General features: G+C 44.2%; 1 protein-coding gene across 2 annotated transcripts in view; it reads right to left on the bottom strand.

Annotated features, from left to right (window-relative positions):
* The window catches only part of PLCXD3 (phosphatidylinositol specific phospholipase C X domain containing 3), an 85,027-nt gene extending 65,762 nt beyond the window's left edge, over positions 1–19,265 (bottom strand). For both annotated transcript variants that reach the window (XM_056325560.1, XM_056325559.1), the window contains exon 1: positions 18,959–19,265. In XM_056325560.1, the coding sequence (XP_056181535.1) occupies positions 18,959–19,061 (103 nt within the window). In that variant the 5' untranslated portion in view covers positions 19,062–19,265. The remainder of the gene's footprint in view (positions 1–18,958) is intronic.
* Positions 19,266–19,816: the final 551 nt, after the last annotated feature.

Raw genomic sequence — 19,816 nt, 5'->3', positions numbered from 1 at the left:
TAAAAAATACCATGGTAATTGTGCAGGTTTGGGCTTGGTTCTTTCTTTCCTCTGCAGATACTGGGACAGCTCAGAAAGTCAGAATCACTCTAAAGATGTTAATCTGGTACCATGTGGGCTCCCTTCTAGGCATCATAGCACGTCAACACACATTCAGCAAATGTGTAAGTACTAACAGGAATTCTTTTTAAGAATGTATTTTTACAAGATAAGCTTTAAAAAGGGAGACACTAGTCATTTTTCCACATCACCAAACCTCTGGTTTGCCTTCATCTTCTGGACGTATTTCTGCAACACAGAACACGATTAGCACCCCAGAACCACATACGGAGAGGCCAGATTTTCTCTCCGCCTGGATCTTGCAGAGGTTTTTCCATGTGGTTAAGGCTGAAATGCTGGCAGAGCAGAAAGGACAGCGTAGGCTGTAGCCAAAAATAATGGTTCAGCCTGCCTAGGCTCACAAGTGACAGGAAGCAGAGTTACAGGCAGCATGGCTTCAGGGATCTGCCATGGTACAGTGTTTGAACAGGTGTCCCCCCACTGCTCAGGGACAGCCAACCTCAAAGTATTGCCGTACCTTGGCAAGTAACATTGCATTTAATTGTTACTATATTTCCTCACATCCTCCTTGCTTCAGGTTTTATTCTGAGACAGAACACGCAAAGCATTAAAGCATGAATTTAATTCTCACCTGAATTACACCCATAACTAGTTAAGGCTGAAATGTGGCTGTCATCCTCCAGTTTATAAAGTGTTTCTTAAGTTTGTGGGCTTGTTCATGTAAAAAAACCTCGCCGGTAAGAGAAGAATTCAAAATTTGCTTCTTGATGAGTGAGTTCTGCGTAATTATGAGCCTGTAACTCAACTGGCTAGGCTCTGCCACTCATACAACCATCTAGACAGAGGCTCCAAAGTCACAGGTCTTGGCTCCTTACCAGACAGAGCTACTCAGCACAAAACCTCACTGAAAAGGAGCACTCCATTTTGACAGTTTAAGGTGCCTCCTGCACAGAAGAGCTCAGAGAGCAGGTCAAGTCATGCAAGAAAATTCACTCTTCCAGTGCTTGCCCAGGCTTTTTACACAGCATGGCAAAGACAACCCTACCGAGGGATTAGCAGCATCAATTCTTACAGAGCAACAGTTCCAGTAACACACCCAGTTTGCAGTAGTAGCAAACACTCAATTTACAGTACCCCGCCTAACTAGGCCCTGATGAAGAACCATAAAAGCATCTTAGCTGCTACTCTCTAAACTACTTCTAAATATTTTTTGCCAGAAGATGACCTCAGTTCAAGAGAAATCCATGAGGCATGGATGAACATTCTACCACCTCTTAAGAAGTTTCTGGAAGCGTTCCATGGAAGGTTCTCTCACAAGTAAAAACCATCACCGACATACTGCCAACCTGCAGCAGAAAGTCCCTGTGCAGCTTAAATCCAGTGCTTTTTGGAACCCAACTGAGGTTACCCACATGCAGTGTAACTTCCAAGAGGCCCAAGAGCTAAAGCTGCTGGAACAAAAGGGAGGTCTGAAGATGGCACTTCTTCACCATCACCTGTAGCTAAGTTGCAGCTTCAAGATGACTGTATAAACTTGATCCCCCAGGAGCCCTCAAGTTTCTACACGTGAGCTACTGTGATATACCATGCATTACAACAACCAAGGCTTGTTGAAAAATACTGTATTTCAACTTATGTTTCCTGAAGGTGTGTAAATGATGTGAAGAGATGTCTGAAGTCATGCAGGGCAACCACCTGGTAACGTGACAACTTTCTCTTTTACAACAAGGCACTCTTTCCAATTCATGTTTAAAGGACCTCAAACGGATCATGCTTCATTCCTTTTCTTCAAATCCTGTAGTAAATTAATCCACCATTGATATGTTACGCTGTTGTGGCCTCTTGCTGATCTCAGCCCCGTTTCCAGAGTCATAACTGGGTACTTCACTACTCCTCACGCAGCCACATGACCTCAAAGGGCTTTATCACTTCACTTCCAGCTTCCATTTCTATTTCCAGTAACAATGAATACCATACCTCACTTGCAGACACACCAGACTACCACCTCTGTGTTACACACCATGCTTCTGAGCATGTGGCTGAAGCCTGCAGTGGTGATTTCTTCCCAGCTGCCTCATCTGTCAAAATCTCAGCCACCACTACCTCCAGGCCTCTTCCTGAATTATTACATTTTAAGACTCCCTACTGAAAAAAAAGTCTGCCTTTTGAATAATTGTATAGTTCAGCCCCAGCCTATTAATTTTTATTCAAATGAAGTTCATTTCACTGTGGTGCAATATGGGCTACTGTTTTCCTCATATGCTTCTTTCAATTGTTATTACTCGCATATTACATAATGAGCTTGTTCTCATCTAGGTTATTAATGAAAACCATTAAATGAAACAGGACTCAGACATTGCAGCAGTGAAAAACCACCCTGCTCTGAAACTAGTTTTACCACCTTAGTGCCTCTTCACCAGAAAGCCATTCAGGTTGACTAGATGCAAACACTACTACCAAGATATATTTTTTTTAGGAGGTATCATACGCAACAGGACAACAGTAAACAGTTTTTAACCTGTGGTTTTGTGAAAGTCATCAGCTCCACCCCCCAAAAGAAATTACTTGAAGCTTATTTCTCTGAAGTCAACATGAAGTCACTGTCAGGGAGAACAGAAAGCAGCATCTAACAGCAGGCACAGGCCTACCAGAAAACATAATCTTAGGCCAGGGGTCCTCAAACTATGGCCCGTGGGCTGGATACGGCCCCCCAGGGTCTTCAATCCACCCCCGGTATTTACAGACACCCCCTGCCCGCCCCCCCCCCCCCCCCCCCCCACCGGGGGTTGGGGGGGTAACCAAGCAGCCGCAGATGGCTGCCTGCCACTGCATCCGAGCGCCGGCCCCTGTTTAAAAAGTTTAAGGACCCCTGCCTTAGGCCCTCAGAAATTCCACATCCTGATTTAAATCTGGCAGCTACAAAAAAAAAAGTCTCCCATCAACAGTTTAAACTTTAAATATCCTAGCTTGGCACTCCTAGAATATTTCAGTACTGCAAAATAGCTTGATCCCAGAGATGAATCGTCAGAACACAGCCCTATTCTGCTAGGAGCTTGCAGAAAATTTTTCTTGCACACGTTATCATTAGTTTTACTTAAACTTCTTCACAGCAAATTCTGTCACTTTTACATTTTTTTTAAATAAAGGCCTGGGTTGCAATGGTATACAGACAGTTCTTTCCAAACAGAGGTCCTGAGGACAAAAATTTAATAGGCATGGATATCACAGCAATACGTATCTTCAGAACATACATAAGGACGACCAGAAGTAAAGCAGTCTTTCCACAGTTCACAAATGAACTGCAGCTGGTGAAGTGCCTGGCTATATCCTTTCATTTAGCAGTAAAATGTGGGTTTTGTTACCATAAATTTCACTTATTTTCCCAATAGCATCATGTGCCTCCTCTTTTTGAGGGCACGTTTTCCTTCACTTTTGTTCAAATCTTAGAAGTGAAAACAGCAAACCACTTCTGGGCTGAGCTCTAGATGCTTTCTGAAGCAATGCTTTGCAAAGAGATGGAGTTAAAAGCTGGTCGATCTTACCCTCTAATCTGCAGGCAGGGATTTAAGGTAATAACCTAAATTACTTGTCCTCCGCTCCAGCATTCAGTGTATTTATTCCCCTTTTAACTTACTATATTCTCTCTCTTGCATGATTCTGGGTGAATGGATGAAACTACTGGTGCCTTTAAGCTTTCACACAGTGCTAGAGGAGGTTTATGAGTGCTCACACCTTGTCCCATGCCCCACTTGCATATATTAAAGACCATGGTGATATGCAGCTTGCCCAACAATCTTCACATCAGGAACCACATCCCACATTCTGCTTCTTTTCATGGGTGACTGAAGGGGACACATAAAACCAGCTGGCTATGGTTTACCTCCGGAAAAGGGAAGTGCTGCTGGATGGCACCAGGAAAAATCCAGCGCAACAGCAAAGCAGTGTCTGCATGTAACTCCCCTTTCTGTAACACAATTTGTTGCTAACTGACCAGTCCCTCCCCTGCAGACCTTGCAAACCTCCTATGTAGCTGAAGCTGCTGTAACATTTGTTTTGCTTTTCAAATGCCGGCAAAAACCTCATCTCCTGTGGCTCACCCTTGGGGATCTGCCACAATAGCTTGTGATCTGGTCTTGCCTGCAACTGGTCCTTCTTTTCAGAGACCACCTCAGAGGTGGGCAATGCAATCTAGTGCTCTGTATACCATCACACCTTCTGATAATGAACTTGTGTTGCTTTCCTGTGGAAAATGTTTCCTTTACTTGTTGGTAAGACTACGCACAAACCACACAAGTCTCACATACAAGACATCAAAACCCAATGTGTCAGCTGTCATAAGAATCTTTGGATACCCTCTATTAAACAGCACTGTAATGCACTGTCAGAGCAGAATACATCCATTCTAAATTACTCTACCGTTTAGAAAAAGCGTGGTTCAAAGGCTAAGTCACTAAAATTAAAATCTGTAAAACTCATGTTAATTTCCTACTCCTGCCTCATCCTCTCTCATTTTAAGCATGCCATTTAGTTTTCTGGTTCATGAAACATGGAAAACGTCGTGTTGTAATACAGAATATGAATCCTTTACAATTTGTGTTTAGTACACAGGCTATGGAGATGGTTAAATGATGTGCGCATTTTCCATGCTCTGTTTCTTTTAGACAAGCTCTAAGGTACATCTTTAAGTCTACTTTAGTGAATCTGATCTCACACCTCCCTCTAGAAGCATCAGCAAAAGCCAGAAGTCAGAAGCCCTGTCCTAAATCAGTCATACCACCAATCCTCAGTGCTTTCACACACTGATACAGAGAGGTGTCTGCTGCATACTTCAGCTGGGTTAATAGCAAAGTCAGCCTGTTTGGCCACTTGCGTTGTCAAGTCTCAAGGATCTTCAGCTCTGCTGCTCTTCTCAGCACCCAGTACAGGCATCAAGAACTCCCTAAATCCTTACCTTCGATGCAATACACAAATCCATGCAGTTTGACAGCTGCTCTTCTGTTCTCCCCTTGCTTCCCAGTATTATTTAAGCTACTTGTTTGCAAACTAGCCCACAGTCATATGACATGAAAATCTGAGATACAAAGACCCTTGGGGTTTCAGGGCTTCAGAAAACAGACTCATTCTGCTGTCATAAAACAATCATACATGGCCTCAAGTACACCAGTCATGCTAAAGTGCTTTCTTCGAGAACATTTTATGTGTACCTCAATTCCATAGTAATTCCAGGAACAAAATGTTACATTTGAACCAGGAGACAAAAAAGTGCAGAAATTGCAACCTTCAGTTGTCCCATGAGTTCTCCAGACCTCAATTATATGAACAACTTAAAAGGTATGTTAAGACTGAAAATAAGCTAGCTTGGTTTTGAAATACTGCTGCCTAAATATTAAAATGCATTAATATGAATGTTAATACATTTGAAAGCCTGTATTTTCTTAATTTTATAGTAAAAAAAGAGCCAGACTGTGAAAGGCCAGCTGGCTCCAGTATTATTACAATGCAGACCAAATCCAAAATATTACTAAGTGGTATTTCAGTAGCATACTGTCTCAAAAAAATTAGATTGTATGCTATTTCCTCCTCTTCTGCATGTTGCTTAACTCACTACAACAAACTAAGGGCCTGATCTAGCACTATTAGTCATCACAGTGTGCCTGACAGTTGACTTGAAAATGCAATAGGTAAAATCCCAAATCCCGCTTTTCTCTAATGTTGTTCCCCAATTCATATTTAGGTCATAATCAAAGACAATGGAATTTTTAGATAAGGCTGAATTGTAAGGTTTGTGATTTTTTCACTTTGAAGACAATTTATCTTTTCTTTCATGTAGCTATGCATTAATGGTTAACTTAAAGACTGGAAGTAACATAAGCTGATACTTACTTTTCTGACAAATGAGTTGCATTGGGTATTTTAGAGGGCCATATTTAAGCCCATCATCTAATCAGCACTGCTTTCTTCAGCTGCTCAGAGCAATTTATTCATTAGGAACTAACAAAGACAGACTTCGTTCCACACCGCCGCATAGCTTACAAAGTAAAAATACAGAGTTACTGCTCTGATTTAGTGACACTTGATACAGATCTGCATTTACACATGGTACAAAGCAGTAGAAAACCAGTCCCAGTCAGACTAATGTCAGAATTTCTCCTGGCAGTCTGTGAATTCTACTAACAAATAAACTGTCCAAAATAAAGAAATAAAAAAACCCCACAAAACAAAATGCGCAAGCTTAACTGTGAACTGGGTTGAACTCATGCAAAAAGCTTGTTTCAAGCCTGTTTCCTTTCCTCCCACCTGCATCTTTCCTGGTTTGTCCATAAATTGGTGGGAGTTTTGACTCCTAAAACGGTGCTCACAAATTATTATCTGAGACAGAGACACAATTGCTAGCCTATTCCCACTTACTTCTAAATGCAATTTCTATGTTAGAAGAACACTTACCCATATTTCTACTGGTTTTATATATCTACTAACAAAGTGTTTTTGGCCTGTATCCCACACTTAAGGCAGAGTTGAAATGACACCTGACTGGAAGTGCGACATAAAAGGGATTGTGTTTAGTTTCTTGGCATCAGTGTTCCAGGCACAGCACGATCCTGTAGACAGCAGCAATTTCAAAAGGAAAGGGCATTATCTATCACTTGACTTGGGAGAAGTTGCTTTCAATGTATTAAGTTTATCAGCGCTTCTGAATAACATTTGAAACATGAAAACACCTATTATTAAAAAGAAAGTGACAACAAAACACCATCACCTCCCCTCTCTGATAAAATTCAAGCCAATTCGCAGTCTAGAAAGGTGCCTTAAAGATTAAGAAACCTTATCTCTCTTGGCACATTTGGGAAAAGCAATGCCAAAGAAAGATAAAATCTGGTTCTGAAAATTACACTGGTGGCTTATTGTTGCCTGAAGACTTAGCCGAGAAGCAGGCTGGGCTTTAAAGAGGCCACACAAATGTTAATTCCTCTAGAGTACGTATCACAATACATGCAATTCAGAAAGATACATGTTTCCTCCAGAGGGATGTTGATTTATATGGACTGTAAATAGCCAGAAACCACTGTGCACTGGGTGAATGAAAAGGATGTCCTCCAGCCATACCCCTCCATCACTGCAGAGATGGACACTGGTGAGATGGACAGGCTCCAGGAGACCACAAACAAGACTAACATCCATGCTCAGTTGGGAAGGAGGTGTTCAGGCTGCATCCACTGCCCCCAGCGCAGGTGTTGTTGCTCTATCCAGTATCTATTCAGTGACAGAAATGAAGCAGTCCCACAAGCAGGGACTCAAAATTGTCTCAGTCCTCTCTTGTCCCTGTCACATTGTCCCATCACTGACCCAATGTCACAAACCCTCTGGCGCCCTCTCCCCGTGGCTGTACAAAACTTGCACTCTCCAGCAGCCAAAGGCAATAGGGGAACTCTCTACTCCAGCCCCATTTGCAGACTAAGGGGCACAGCTCCCCTAAAGACGCTAGAAATGCAGTCTATCAGGGGTTATGCAACATGATAATTTGGATGCAAATTTTTTGTTCAAGAAATCCACAGCCCAGAAGAGTAAGAAGGTACACATCAGGGGAAATATCCCTTGAGCCTTACCTTGTCCTTAAGCAGTTTCCCTGACACAGGCCAGAAAAGATGCCATAGCCAGGGCACTGAACTAACTGCACCTTTGATCTCCTTCAGCACTGCGCTTCCCACCACGGCCTTAGATCCCTTGCATCTCCCACACCATGTAACCAGCCAACCTTTCAGCGACTCGCTCTGACTCCTGCAGAGCAGAAGTGATATGGCCAAATACATAATGGTGCAAAAGCAAACCATTTCTCCGCAGTACCTCCACCACATCATCCCAAGCTCTCAAACATGTTCACATCAGATTTTACTGGTTCATACTCACATCATTCCCAGCTAGAAAGGCCTGGATCACTAAAAGCCAGATCATTAAAGCTGATCTTAAAAAAAACAGTTTTCTTCATATTCCACACCTATTTCTAAAAGGATTCCCGCCTCTTGCACACTAAAAGCAGCAGCATTCACATGTACGTGTACTGTTTGTGTCCTTCACAGTGTCCCTTGGCTTGTTTCCCCTAAGACCACTACATCCAAAAATTACTGAAGCTGGTTTGATTTCTCCTTATTTATTGTCAACTTATAAAATGTTTCTCAAAACACTCACTAAGCACATGCACGAAACGCTTGGCTAACGGTACAAGTTCTTTTCCCTTTTGCAGCAAAAGCCTGCACTATTAGATAAGCCTTGAATACTGATTTAAAGGTCAAAATATATGTGCTCCCTGTTCCCATCCCAGACAGTACTCTTTTGAGGCAACCTCTCCTATTGGCAAGCATAAAGGCTGTCAATTTCGCATCAGAAGCAGGGTAAGCCAAAATTCTAACCGAGCAATCCTTTGAAGATTAAAGTTCATCAAACCTGAGCATCTCCATGCCATTGGAAAAGCCTGCACTTCAGCTGGGGATGGTGAGAGAATTATACCAACATGGAAGGGGCGGGGGGGAGCTTCAAAAAAACCCACCAAACTACCCACAAACACTGCCCGAAACAGAAAATTCCAGACTTGGATTCTCATACTTACATTAATTTAAACACGCAGTTTGTTGACCAAAAAAAAACCAAAAATGCTGCTGACTCCAGTAGTGCACTCAGAAGCCCATTACACACAGGCAGTGAGCGCAGCTAATTCCAGCATGCACCTGCTGAGAAGATGTTCTGGGGATTCAATGATGCAACCCCATAAAAGCACTTTTTTTTAGTACAGTGAGGATACAGACATGAATGCAGCCAAACCCACAGCATGTGCTATTCAATGTCCAAGTTAGATTTTTGCCTCCAGGAGAACTTCCAGTCAACACCCTTCTCTCCTTTTCTGTCATTGAGAATAACTGGGGAATTTCTGTTCAAAACCAGACTCACGAGCCCCAGCTCACGCCAGTGCACTGACTAATGATTCACTCCTCCTGCAGTGCAATACAGAGCACCAATGTAGTCCTCCTTCCTTTCCAGCCACAGAAAAAGCAACTGGCAGATGTCTTCTGCAGTAGATTCAAAGTGATCTCCTGATCTGTCCATCATACACAGATGAGCCACTTTTGAAATGTCAAAGCAGAAGAGGGACCCAGTGCAAAAGACACATTTTTGATCTCATGACAGAAAATGTATCTGCCTATACGATATAGAAGAAATACCACCTTCCCAGCCTGCATGGCTTCTGAGACAGCATTTGTGAACATTACCTACATGATTAAAACAAGCAGTCTTGCAAAATCCAAGGGCTTCAACAGAAAGAAACAAGACTGATCCTAAATTAGCGAACATGTTGGCATTCCTGTGCCAGCAACTAGAATCAGTACCTACTCAAACTTCTCTGCTGACAAAGCAGCTTCTGTGTGGCATTCACATGACTGGAAAGTAGCACTCCACTAAAAGCCTGCGTGAGCTTTGCAGTGTAAAACCAACAGCCAGCCTTCCTCCCAAAGCACTGCTTAGGGGTCAGTGCTTCACAACCTGTGAAGCACACTTCCTAACCCAGGCCTCAGTACCAGTGGTTGTCTTGAGATTACCAGGGTCTACAAAGAAGAAAACACAGTAGAGACTTTTAACAGTTTTCCTAAGCTCATACAGCAACTTCACAGACAATAAAAATGACTAGAAAATCTCCATTTCTCTTCTAGCATTTAATGGTAGGCAACTAAATGAAACATCAGAAGTTCCAGTCACGTGCTAGTTCAGAGGGTGTCATTTGTCTTTGGTGTGAACATTCAGATTAGTTTGAAGCACCTATTTTTGAAGAATGCAAAGTTTTAACAAAAGGATTTAGCAAAAACAAACTCTGAGGCCCTATGCCAACAGTTTGATTACATAGCACTACACGTAACTCATATATTGTACTCATTTCCCGCTCTCACTTATTTCCCAGTTTAGTAGCCTATTGCAGTTATAAAACCAAGTTGCATGGCTGCCAAAGTATAAATACATTCCAAATGTTTAATAAGATTTTTTAAAAAATATCAAAATACAAATATGTTGTGGACAATAGCACAACAACAAAGTAAAACACAAAGTACACTATTCTTCTCATTGTTTTTGTTGGTTTTTTTTTAAAAGCTACAGAATTTATTAGTTCAGTGCCCTTTATCCTGGCCTTTCTAAATTTCAAGCAAAATTTATAGTCCAATAAACTTCATGGATAGGTTTTCACCTTCATAGCAGCAACACGTCATACATCTCCAACCATCTGAAACACCCTAAGCATCACACACAGAAGGGAGTGAAGCCTCTTGTACTTGTAGTTCCATTTTTTTCTTCCTTCCCTTTCTCCTTTTTTATCTATTCTGCAATATTTTATTTCATACTTGAAACTCTAAGATTAAGTATTTAAGCCTGAGGTATGAGAGCTAACCAGATAAGACATTAGATTAAGATAAACTTTATTTAATATGAACAGATACATTTTAAAAGGTGGGAGAGCATCTGAACACTGTTCTAGTGATTCATTTGAAATTAGATCATGGTGAAGACTATGGTATGGTTTTAAAATAGACAGAAAAAGACCAAATCTGTACTTGCAATCAGAGGAAACCGTATATTCCATTACATTGCAAGAAAAACAACTAAGTGCCTATGGCATTTTGCTACAGTAGGAACATCACACAGGGAAGCTTCTCTTTGGATACTTGGACCTGAGCCGATGAAAGACTGAGGACCCTCAGCTTCCAAGAGACCTATCAGCATTCAGCACTTCTCAGCATTTAGTCCCCATCTAACAGGCACTAACCTATGAGGGAAGAAAGACCTTCAGCTCTCCCTCAAGCATTTTGGACAGATGACAATTTAAGGAGGGTTACCATTGGTACTTAAAATTGCAATTTATAATTTTGTTGTTTAGTTGTTCTTCCATGTAGCCAATGGTAGAAAAAAAATTATTTCAGAACTCTAGATTAACCAACCACTTCTTAGCACAAATTATTTCTTTGCTCCCTATGATATACAGTAAATAAATTGATCCCTTACTATAAAAATGAGAAATATGTCCTCAAGCTGTGCAAATATAACAGTACAGTTTTCCACCAGAAGCATGAATACATGAAGGCAGGTGCACAAACTGTCAAGATCATCGAGTCCAACCTTTAACCTAACAGTGCCTGTCTTAAATGCCCTCAGGGAAAGTGATGCAACCACTTCCCTACGCAACCTGTTCCAATGCTTGATAACCCCTTTCCATGAATAAATTTTTCCTATTACCCAATCTAAACCTTCCCTGGTGCCATTTCTGCTTGTTCTATTTGCTGGCTGCCTGGGAGAAGAGACTGACACCCACCCTGCTACAGCCCCTGTCAGGGAGCTGTAGAGAGCGACAAGGTCCCCCCGAGCCGCCTCCTCTCCAGGCTGACCCCCCCAGTTCCCCCAGCCGCTCCCCACCAGCCTTGTGCCCCAGCCCCGGCACCAGCCCCCTGCCCGTCTCTGGACACGCTGCAGCCCCTCTGCGTCCCCCTGGCAGTGAGGGGCCCAACCTGAACACAGGAGTCGAGGGGCGGCCTCGCCAGTGCCCAGTGCAGGGGGACAGCACTGCCCTGGCCCTGCTGGCCACGCTGTTCCCGGCACCAGCCAGGATGCTGCTGGCCTCCTTGGCCACCTGGGCACACGGGGGGCTCATGCCCAGCCGGCTGCCGACCAGCCCCCCCAGGCCCTTTCCCCCCAGGCAGTTCCCAGCCCCCTGCCCCCAGCCCGCAGCGCTGCGGGGGCTGGTGTGACCCACGGGCAGGACCCGGCACTCAGCCTGGTTGAACCTCACACAACTGGCCTGGGCCCATCGCTCCAGCCTGCCCAGACCCCCTGCAGAGCCTCCTGCCCTCCCGCAGATCAACGCTCCCCCCAGCTGGGGGTCACCTCTGAACTCACTGAGGGGACACTCCATCCCCTCGTACAGGCTGTCGATAAAGCTATTAAACAGAACCGGCCCCAGCACGGAGCCCTGCGGAACACCACTGGTGACCCCTCGCCAGCTGGATGTAACTCCATCCCCCACCACGCTCGGGGCTCGGCCAGCCAGCCAGCTTTATACCCGGCGCAGAGTGCACCTGTCCAGGCCACGAGCAGCCAGTGTCTCCAGGAGAATGCTGTGGGAGATGGCGTCAGAGGCTCTGCTAAGGCCCAGGTAGGCAACATCCACAGCCTTTCCCTCATCCACTAGGCGGGTCATCTTGTCGTAGAAGGAGATCAGGTTCATCAAGCAGGACCTGCCTTTCACAAACCCGTGCTCTGGGCCTGATCCCCTGGCTGTCCTGCATGTGCTGTGTGATGGCACCCAGGATGATCTGCTCCATAACCTTCCCTGGCACAGAGGTCAGGCTGGCAGGCCTGTAGCTGCCTGGATCCTCCTTCCTGCCCTTCTTGTAGGTGGGTGTCCCCCAGAGGAAATCACTAGTGATTCCCATTTCTGGCAAGCTACTTGAAGGGAAAAAGAAGTGTTTCACTGCATTTGTTTACACTGATTTGCCCCAGTATTTCAGTATTTCTGTACAGTTCTTAACTGATACCATACAGCTGTTCAAAACAATGGAAATAAGATTAAACCACGGTATGCTGCAGTAGGTCCATCAAAAAAAACACTGAAGTTCACAGAAGTTTACATTAAAATCCAAACTTTCAGATTCTGAACAGTCTTTATTCCAAATTCTATTCTTTGCAGTGTCCCATGGGCTTTACTATACGGACCGCACAAGCAAATATGTTCACAAATCACCTGTTATTAATTTGTACACCCTTCGAAGAAAGGAAAAGATGGGTGTGGAGATTCTTCTCCCTGGAGCTGGCTGCTCTCTGGAGAGCAGAACTGTTAAACACAAATCTGACTGTATTCCTCAACACAAATACTTTTCAGATGTAGTAAACAATTTATAATTACTTAGCTAAAATTTTAATTAATACCCCTATGGGGAGCAGTAGAAGAGACTGCAGAGCTCTCTTATGGGACTTAATGTCATAGTCTCCCTAACTTTGTCCACTTTGCACCTGCATTCTTAATTTCTTGCGTAGTTGACTGAGCATTTTCAAAGCAAGTATCATCTTGTGTGAAAGACAGTACAAGCTGCACTATAGTAAGAACTGTGTAGAAAGTTACTAAACACAAAACGCATAATTAACACAGAGTTAAAAATTGTCAAAAGGGCAGTCTGGATACACAGAACAGTTAAATTTTTGGCCAAGAGAGGAAATGAAACAGGAATTCAGTGAGGTGGAAAGAGAGGAATAATTCCAGATGGCAATAAAGCCGATCCCTCTGCCATACCTGCCATTGTGGCAGAATGCAAGGCAGGTCAGAGAAGAAGCCAGCTCTGCTGGAACTAAGCTGCAGGAGACGGAGTGGACAGAGATTGCTGGATTAAATAAATAGCTCCTGTTGGGAAACAAGCAAAAGCAGTTTCAAATTACTTCCTGTAGCAGATGGGCAAGAAACTGAAGGGCTTGAACTGTTTGATTTTTATAGCAGCGTGAAGGATGAAAGAGCTTCATTTTGTGCATACTAGAAACATGTTACAGCAGGGGAAATTAATGGTGAATGCCACAGGAAACTATCACAGAGATATTTCTGGGAGGGTTGGAAAGCAAACACTAGCACGTGCAGTGTCAGCGAGAGACTTTATTCACTTTTGTGGATAAACATGATGTGAAAAGACCATCAAGAAAGAAGAGCTATTCTAAGAAAGTTAAGGAGGTCAATTATGAAGATCTTCGCTCCCTTTCCTAGTGGAAAATAAAGCACAGAGTACTTATTTCAGGTAGAAGAGTGCTGAAATAGAGTACAGGGTGCACTGATAAAAGGAACAGTTCTTCCAGATACTTACATACATGTCAACAGCTAATGGGCAACCTGCATGATATGTTCATAATTTTACCTGCATCATTAGTTTACAGTTCTAGGTGGAGCTACTTTTGTACAGAATCGGACCCTGGCAAGAGGTCCTCTTGACCACCACTGGACAGACAAGGATGAAACAGGTCCCAAGTGCTTACCAAAGACAATCACTCTTCACTCTAAAAGCATCCAATTTATCAGCTATCCAAGCTGAAAACTCAAGAGCTCCCTAATTACATTTAAACAGCAAAAATTATGTTTATCTATGTAACCAACAAGAAAGTATTTCCAGCTATTTTTAAGACAAAAGAATTTCTTTGTGGGGCTCAGGATGAGAAATGTCCACCTAAGAAGTAATTACTTGAACATTTGCAAAGAATTACAATGGAAGAGAGGAATTCAAGGTTTTTGAAACAGATCTGTTATGTTGCCTCAGCAGTGCTGTCATTCACAAAATGGCTAAAATATTCCAGTAACATGCATACTGCTCCCAAGCCTATCTGTACCATCTCTCAGCTCTTAACATATCTGTGACGCTAACACACACCCTCTCTTTTTGTGAACTAACTCTCTGTGAAGTCTTGCTCTTTCTTTTCAAAGCACGGTTATGGTGGGACAGTGGGAAATATAAATTTCAAGTCTTAGATACCCTTTCTAAAGATGGATAGTGTGAAAAATACTCCACTTGCCAACAGCTTCATGCTTATCACAAGCCAACTTTAGCTCTGCCACATGTAGTAATTGCTTTCTGGCTGATGGACAAAGAACTTTGTAGAGCAAATTAAATCATCTGAGAAACAAAAAGAAGCCAGTCAGGTCTGTGCACTCCTCTTAAGGAACTACCTTAAGCAAACATAGCTGCCAAGCTGGTATCACTGTGAAAATGATTTTCACTGAGAATTAAATTGCTCACAGCGAGTCCTCCAGCCACAGAAGCCAAAGGTTTCATCTGCTCAAAGAAACCAGAAAACTCTCCTGTGAAACAAAAGCCTGAAGAGTCCCAACTCTCAAAATCACGCACTCGAGGGATATTGTGGGTCTCTAATTCAGAAGGTTTTATCTATACTATGTGAAGGACAGACTTGTTCCTAGCACACGTCAGGATTAATCATATCCTGATTATCATGAAGATAACCATAATCTTAGGCTAGCACTAATTTTGGTGGCAGGATTAGTTACTTGGGGAAGAAAATACTTTTTTCCATCATAGCTTATTTTTACAGATGTGCTCAGAGGCTTGCAATATTAGGTCCAGGGGAAAAGGCAACATGTATGACACATTTGTATAAAAAAACACCGATACAAAACTAGATACATATTTACAGAGTGCCAGTGAGAAAGTTAATTCATCAGTAAGTGGGTCAATTCATAAGGAAATGCTGCCTACTGACGTTTATTTTACTGCATTGCACACAGCTCATACCCTCCACGCAGATTAAGAAAGAGGGCACCAACGCAGCAGAATACATAGGCTTTCTATACCTCGCCATCTAGCCTCAACTTGGGGGCACAAAGATTTCAGTCCCATAAACATACATTGTTTACAGAAAACTATTCCTTATCCTGGTCAAAGAGGCACAGGCATTGAACAAAACTACACTTTACCAACTACTGAAGGACACTCCCTGCAAACAACAACAAAGAAAATAATCCACAATCCTCCACCTTTTTCTTAGCCAGGCTGTTGTGAGTTTAGCCGGACAGATCTTTAAACATAAGAGGTAGTTTACAAATGCTAGGAGTCACACGCCTTGGGCTGAAATCCTAAGAATATAATATTTCATTGTTCTAATTGTCACAGCAATAGATTAAATATACATGGTATTTCTGGAATCTAAAAGATTACTTTATTTCCAAACAATGTATATTATTATTTGTTACTGGCATCCTTCACTTGAAAATCCATCATTTGCAGTGCAAGAAAACATAGACAGCACAATGAAAGAAGAACACACTGTGGCATAACGCATCCTGCTCGTATTTGGAAGAAATCCAAATGGAAAAGTTTCTGATGGACAAAGCCAGCACAAGTTATATTAGAGATCTCTGCATCATCCACCGGATTCCTGGTCGTAGGAAAACAAAACTACCTGGCTTGGACTGCACAGAATGAAACAAGTAAATGAATTTACTTAAATAGTAACAAAATACAGCACTGACTATGCAAGTGTGAGTGGTGACAAATTTGTGCCTGCATACGCTTAAAAACTGACCATTTAAAATAAAATAAAAACGTGTGCTCAATCATGTTTTTAAACATAATATGAACGTAACATACTTTCAACAGTATTGTTTAAATAAGATCATGACAAAATACCAAGACGTTTCTGCTTCTTTTTGCAACAGTTAAAATGTTACATGCATGTCTTTGCAAAAACAAAACAGTGTATCATCTCAGTTCCAACCACTCTGTCTAAACAAGGAGAAACGTACTGACGATTTCTAATAAAACAACAACATTTTCCCCTTAATATAGTGGAAGATTCTCTGTATTGGATAAGTGGTGATACATTAATTTGGAAAATTCATTCTAACATTTTCAGGTTAATGGTTTTTCTTCTACATTAGTACTGGACTGTTACTCTGGCTCCAGAACTGAATTCTATCCTGCTGAATTAAGGTCAAAATCAGTATTCCTACTGCACGAGGGAAGTTTACATCCTGCTGGGAAAATAAAAATGTACTATTAACTTCTTTTGGTAAGAAAAAAAAGAATCAACAATGTAAAAAAAATGCTATTTACAAAATACAGCAGTAATTCTACTAACACATTCTAAGTAAACATTAGTTTCCAAAACAGTTAAAAATTTGCAAGTTAAAACTAAGAAGATTTTTCATACAAGGTTTTCACTTCTACACATTCATTGCATTAACTATTTGAACAGCAGTTATATGTTAGTAGCTATTATGCACACATAGCATTAATGTTCAGCTGTGGTCATTTGGGAGGAAAATTCTAAATAAACATTATGAATATATAAATAAACATTATCAAGCTACTTCTTCCTAAAGGTCAAAACCAATTCCATGTTTGCCTTTGCACTAATCCTGTATATTTTTACACTCCATTGAATATAATAGTAAATATACTGTTAGAAGATAGTATTTAAACTGCACCAATATCTACAGCCTGTGTGCCAGGATCCCTAACTGATAAATTAATATGAAATATATTGCCATAAGGCTCTATTGCCAAAGCTGTTGTTTTAAGTGTGAGATGGGCAGGTAAGAGGTTTGCGCCAACTTAAACTAACAACAGCAAATTTCAAAGGTCTTAACACTATGCCATTCAAGTCATATAAGTTTGCTGCTTGTTTCACAAGAATTGAGACTGTGTGCGTGGCTGTTACATTAACAAAACCCTTCTGCCAGTGTAAGGGGTCAGCCTCTGCATTTACAGGCTGCCGAACTTGCCTACCGCTTATTGCTGTGCTGGGATTAACTGGCACTTACAGATCACAGTAGGCTATTTTGTTTGGGTTTTTTTAATTTAAACATGTTAAGGTATGAAAGCTCCTATTATTACTGCCAAAGCTCTGAAAAACATCCACTGTGAAAAACTGTTCTATATTTTACAAAGAGGCTACGAGAAAGTAACCGAGGTCTAGATGAGATGGGTGCACCAATAACAACAGCCTCATGATGCTTCAGTCAAGGAAGCCAGTTACAGGTCATGCACATCAAAGGCAATTTCTTGCTTCTGGAAGCAAGTAAGTTTGATCATGATCTCCTGAAAACCAAAAAAAAAAAAGTCTCTAAAATAATACATTTAACTTGCAAAGGCCCAATTAATCAGAGATTCATTTTTCATCATAGCCAATATTCCATAATAAAATTCCACAGCCTGTGGATTATTGACAAGTTATTAACAGCAAAAGCTTTTACAACTCCAACATCTCTAACTGTTGTATCAAATTATGTTGGATTCCTATGCCTCACAGGGACACAGGATATATTCAACCAATAGCAAAAACCAGCGCAGCAAGTAAAATACTAAACATAGCTTGTGTAAACTGTAGAAACAAAGAGGCACGTGATTTTTAAAAGGGCAGACTTGCGTTTGAATGGAACTACAAAAACTGCGTTCTAGCAAACAGCTGCTGCAATTACATTGTCTTAAAAAAAGGATCTTTGACTAGTGTCATAAAAATTGCTCTAACACAAGCAGCTGCTACGCAAAACTTGTAAGAAGTAAACGTTTCTTTCTCATAAGGAACTGAAGAGATGTTAGGGCTTCAGCATCTCCGAAACCTCATGTCTGTCAGACATCTCGGAAGGGGCGAGATGCTGGTACAGAAGTCTTGCAAAATGGGGTGCTCCCTCAAACCAGGGATCATCTGAATCAGCCACACTGCTTTGGGTTCTGCCATGTATTTTGCACGAGTCTGTAGTTAATACCTTACCAAAAGGAAAGGCAGAGAGCACAGCCAAGAACGCGTTCACAGACAGAGCACCATGACCTGCCATTTTTCGTCTTACTTAAAGTAGTGTTGAGATTGAGTGTTTTCTGAAGGCGACAAGAAAATAAGTCACGCAGCGGTGCCACGCGTTTGCCCCCGCGGCAGCCCGCTCCCCTCCCCGGCTCCCCCGTGCTCAGACGCCGCAGCTTCAGCAGGGAACCGGCAGCGCGCGGCGTTCGCTCGCATGCGAGGACCGGCGAAGGGGCCGCCAGGTCTGCACAGCGGCTGCGGGGCACGCTGCTCGCCGCACCACCGGGCTCGCCCGCACCACCGGGCAGCGGCCCCGGTCACTCCTCCAGCCGCCGCCTCCAAGTTCACTGCACCTCGAGGCGCAGGAACTGCGGCCGGCCAGCACCCCGCTCCGCGCCTGCCCCGCTGCTCACCGCCGGGGCGGCGCAGAGGAGCACGGTGAGGCACCGCAGGAGCGGAACCACCGCGGCTCTGCCCCGGGCTCGCTGCCTCCCCGGCGGCGCGGAGCACTGGTGCGCGCTGAACGCCCCGCTCTGCTCTGCCCGGCGCGCCGCAGCCCGCGGGGCGGGGAGACGGGAGCCCCTACCTGGGATGGCCAGGTTGGTGAGTGGGGTGCGGTGGATGCTGCTGGGCAGCGCTGCCATCCAGTCGGCGAACCGCAGCTCGTTCTTGCCCTGCGACGAAGCCATGCCGCCGCCGCGCCCCTGCCGCTCTGCCGCCGCCGCTCGCTAGCGCCCGCCCGGCCCCGCCTCCCCCCGCCGAGCCCGGCCGCTGCTCCCGCCGCCTCCGTGCGGCGCGGCGCCGGGTCCTGCCAGAGCCCTCGGGCCTGCCGCTGCCACCGCCGGGCTGCCCGCCTGGCCACTCTCAGCGGCGCGTACCGGGCGGCAGCACCGGCGGCGCGGCCCGGAGCGCTGGGCGGGCCCGCCTTAAATACGGCAGGGGGCTGGGGGAGGGAGCGGGGTCACGGCCCGGGCCTGGGCGGGAGCCGCGCCGGCACCCCCCCGCCAGCGCCAACACCAACACCCCGCAGCCGGCCGGCGGCCCCGTCGGCGGGAGGCAGCAGAGCCCGCCCAACGGCTCGGCCGCAGGGCTGCAGCCGACGGGGCACCCGCGGCCGGGGTGGCGCTCACAGCCGGGGTGGCGGCTGCTGCCCGGCGCAGCCCTCACGCTGGCCACAGCCTGCCTGGCCTTGGCGAGCGGCCGGGCGAACGCCCCGCCGGGGCACGGCTCGCCGCCGGTTCCTGCGGCGTGCCCGGTGACTGGTACACGCGTCCTGGCCGGTGGCTTACTCAGGATAACCACAAAACATTGCTCCTTACTTGAACGCTCCTTGGAGAGCTGTAATTTTTGGGGCAATGATTTTTTGTTGTCCTTTGAGGATGATCCGAAGTAATACATTCCGTTCTCATTTCCAACCTAACTGCCTTCGGGGAAGCGTCTTGAC

Source organism: Falco biarmicus, chromosome Z (assembly GCF_023638135.1).
Source record: "Falco biarmicus isolate bFalBia1 chromosome Z, bFalBia1.pri, whole genome shotgun sequence".
Taxonomy (NCBI): domain Eukaryota; kingdom Metazoa; phylum Chordata; class Aves; order Falconiformes; family Falconidae; genus Falco; species Falco biarmicus.
Note: the sequence above shows the minus strand (reverse complement) of the source record. Positions and strands in the feature narration are given on the sequence as shown.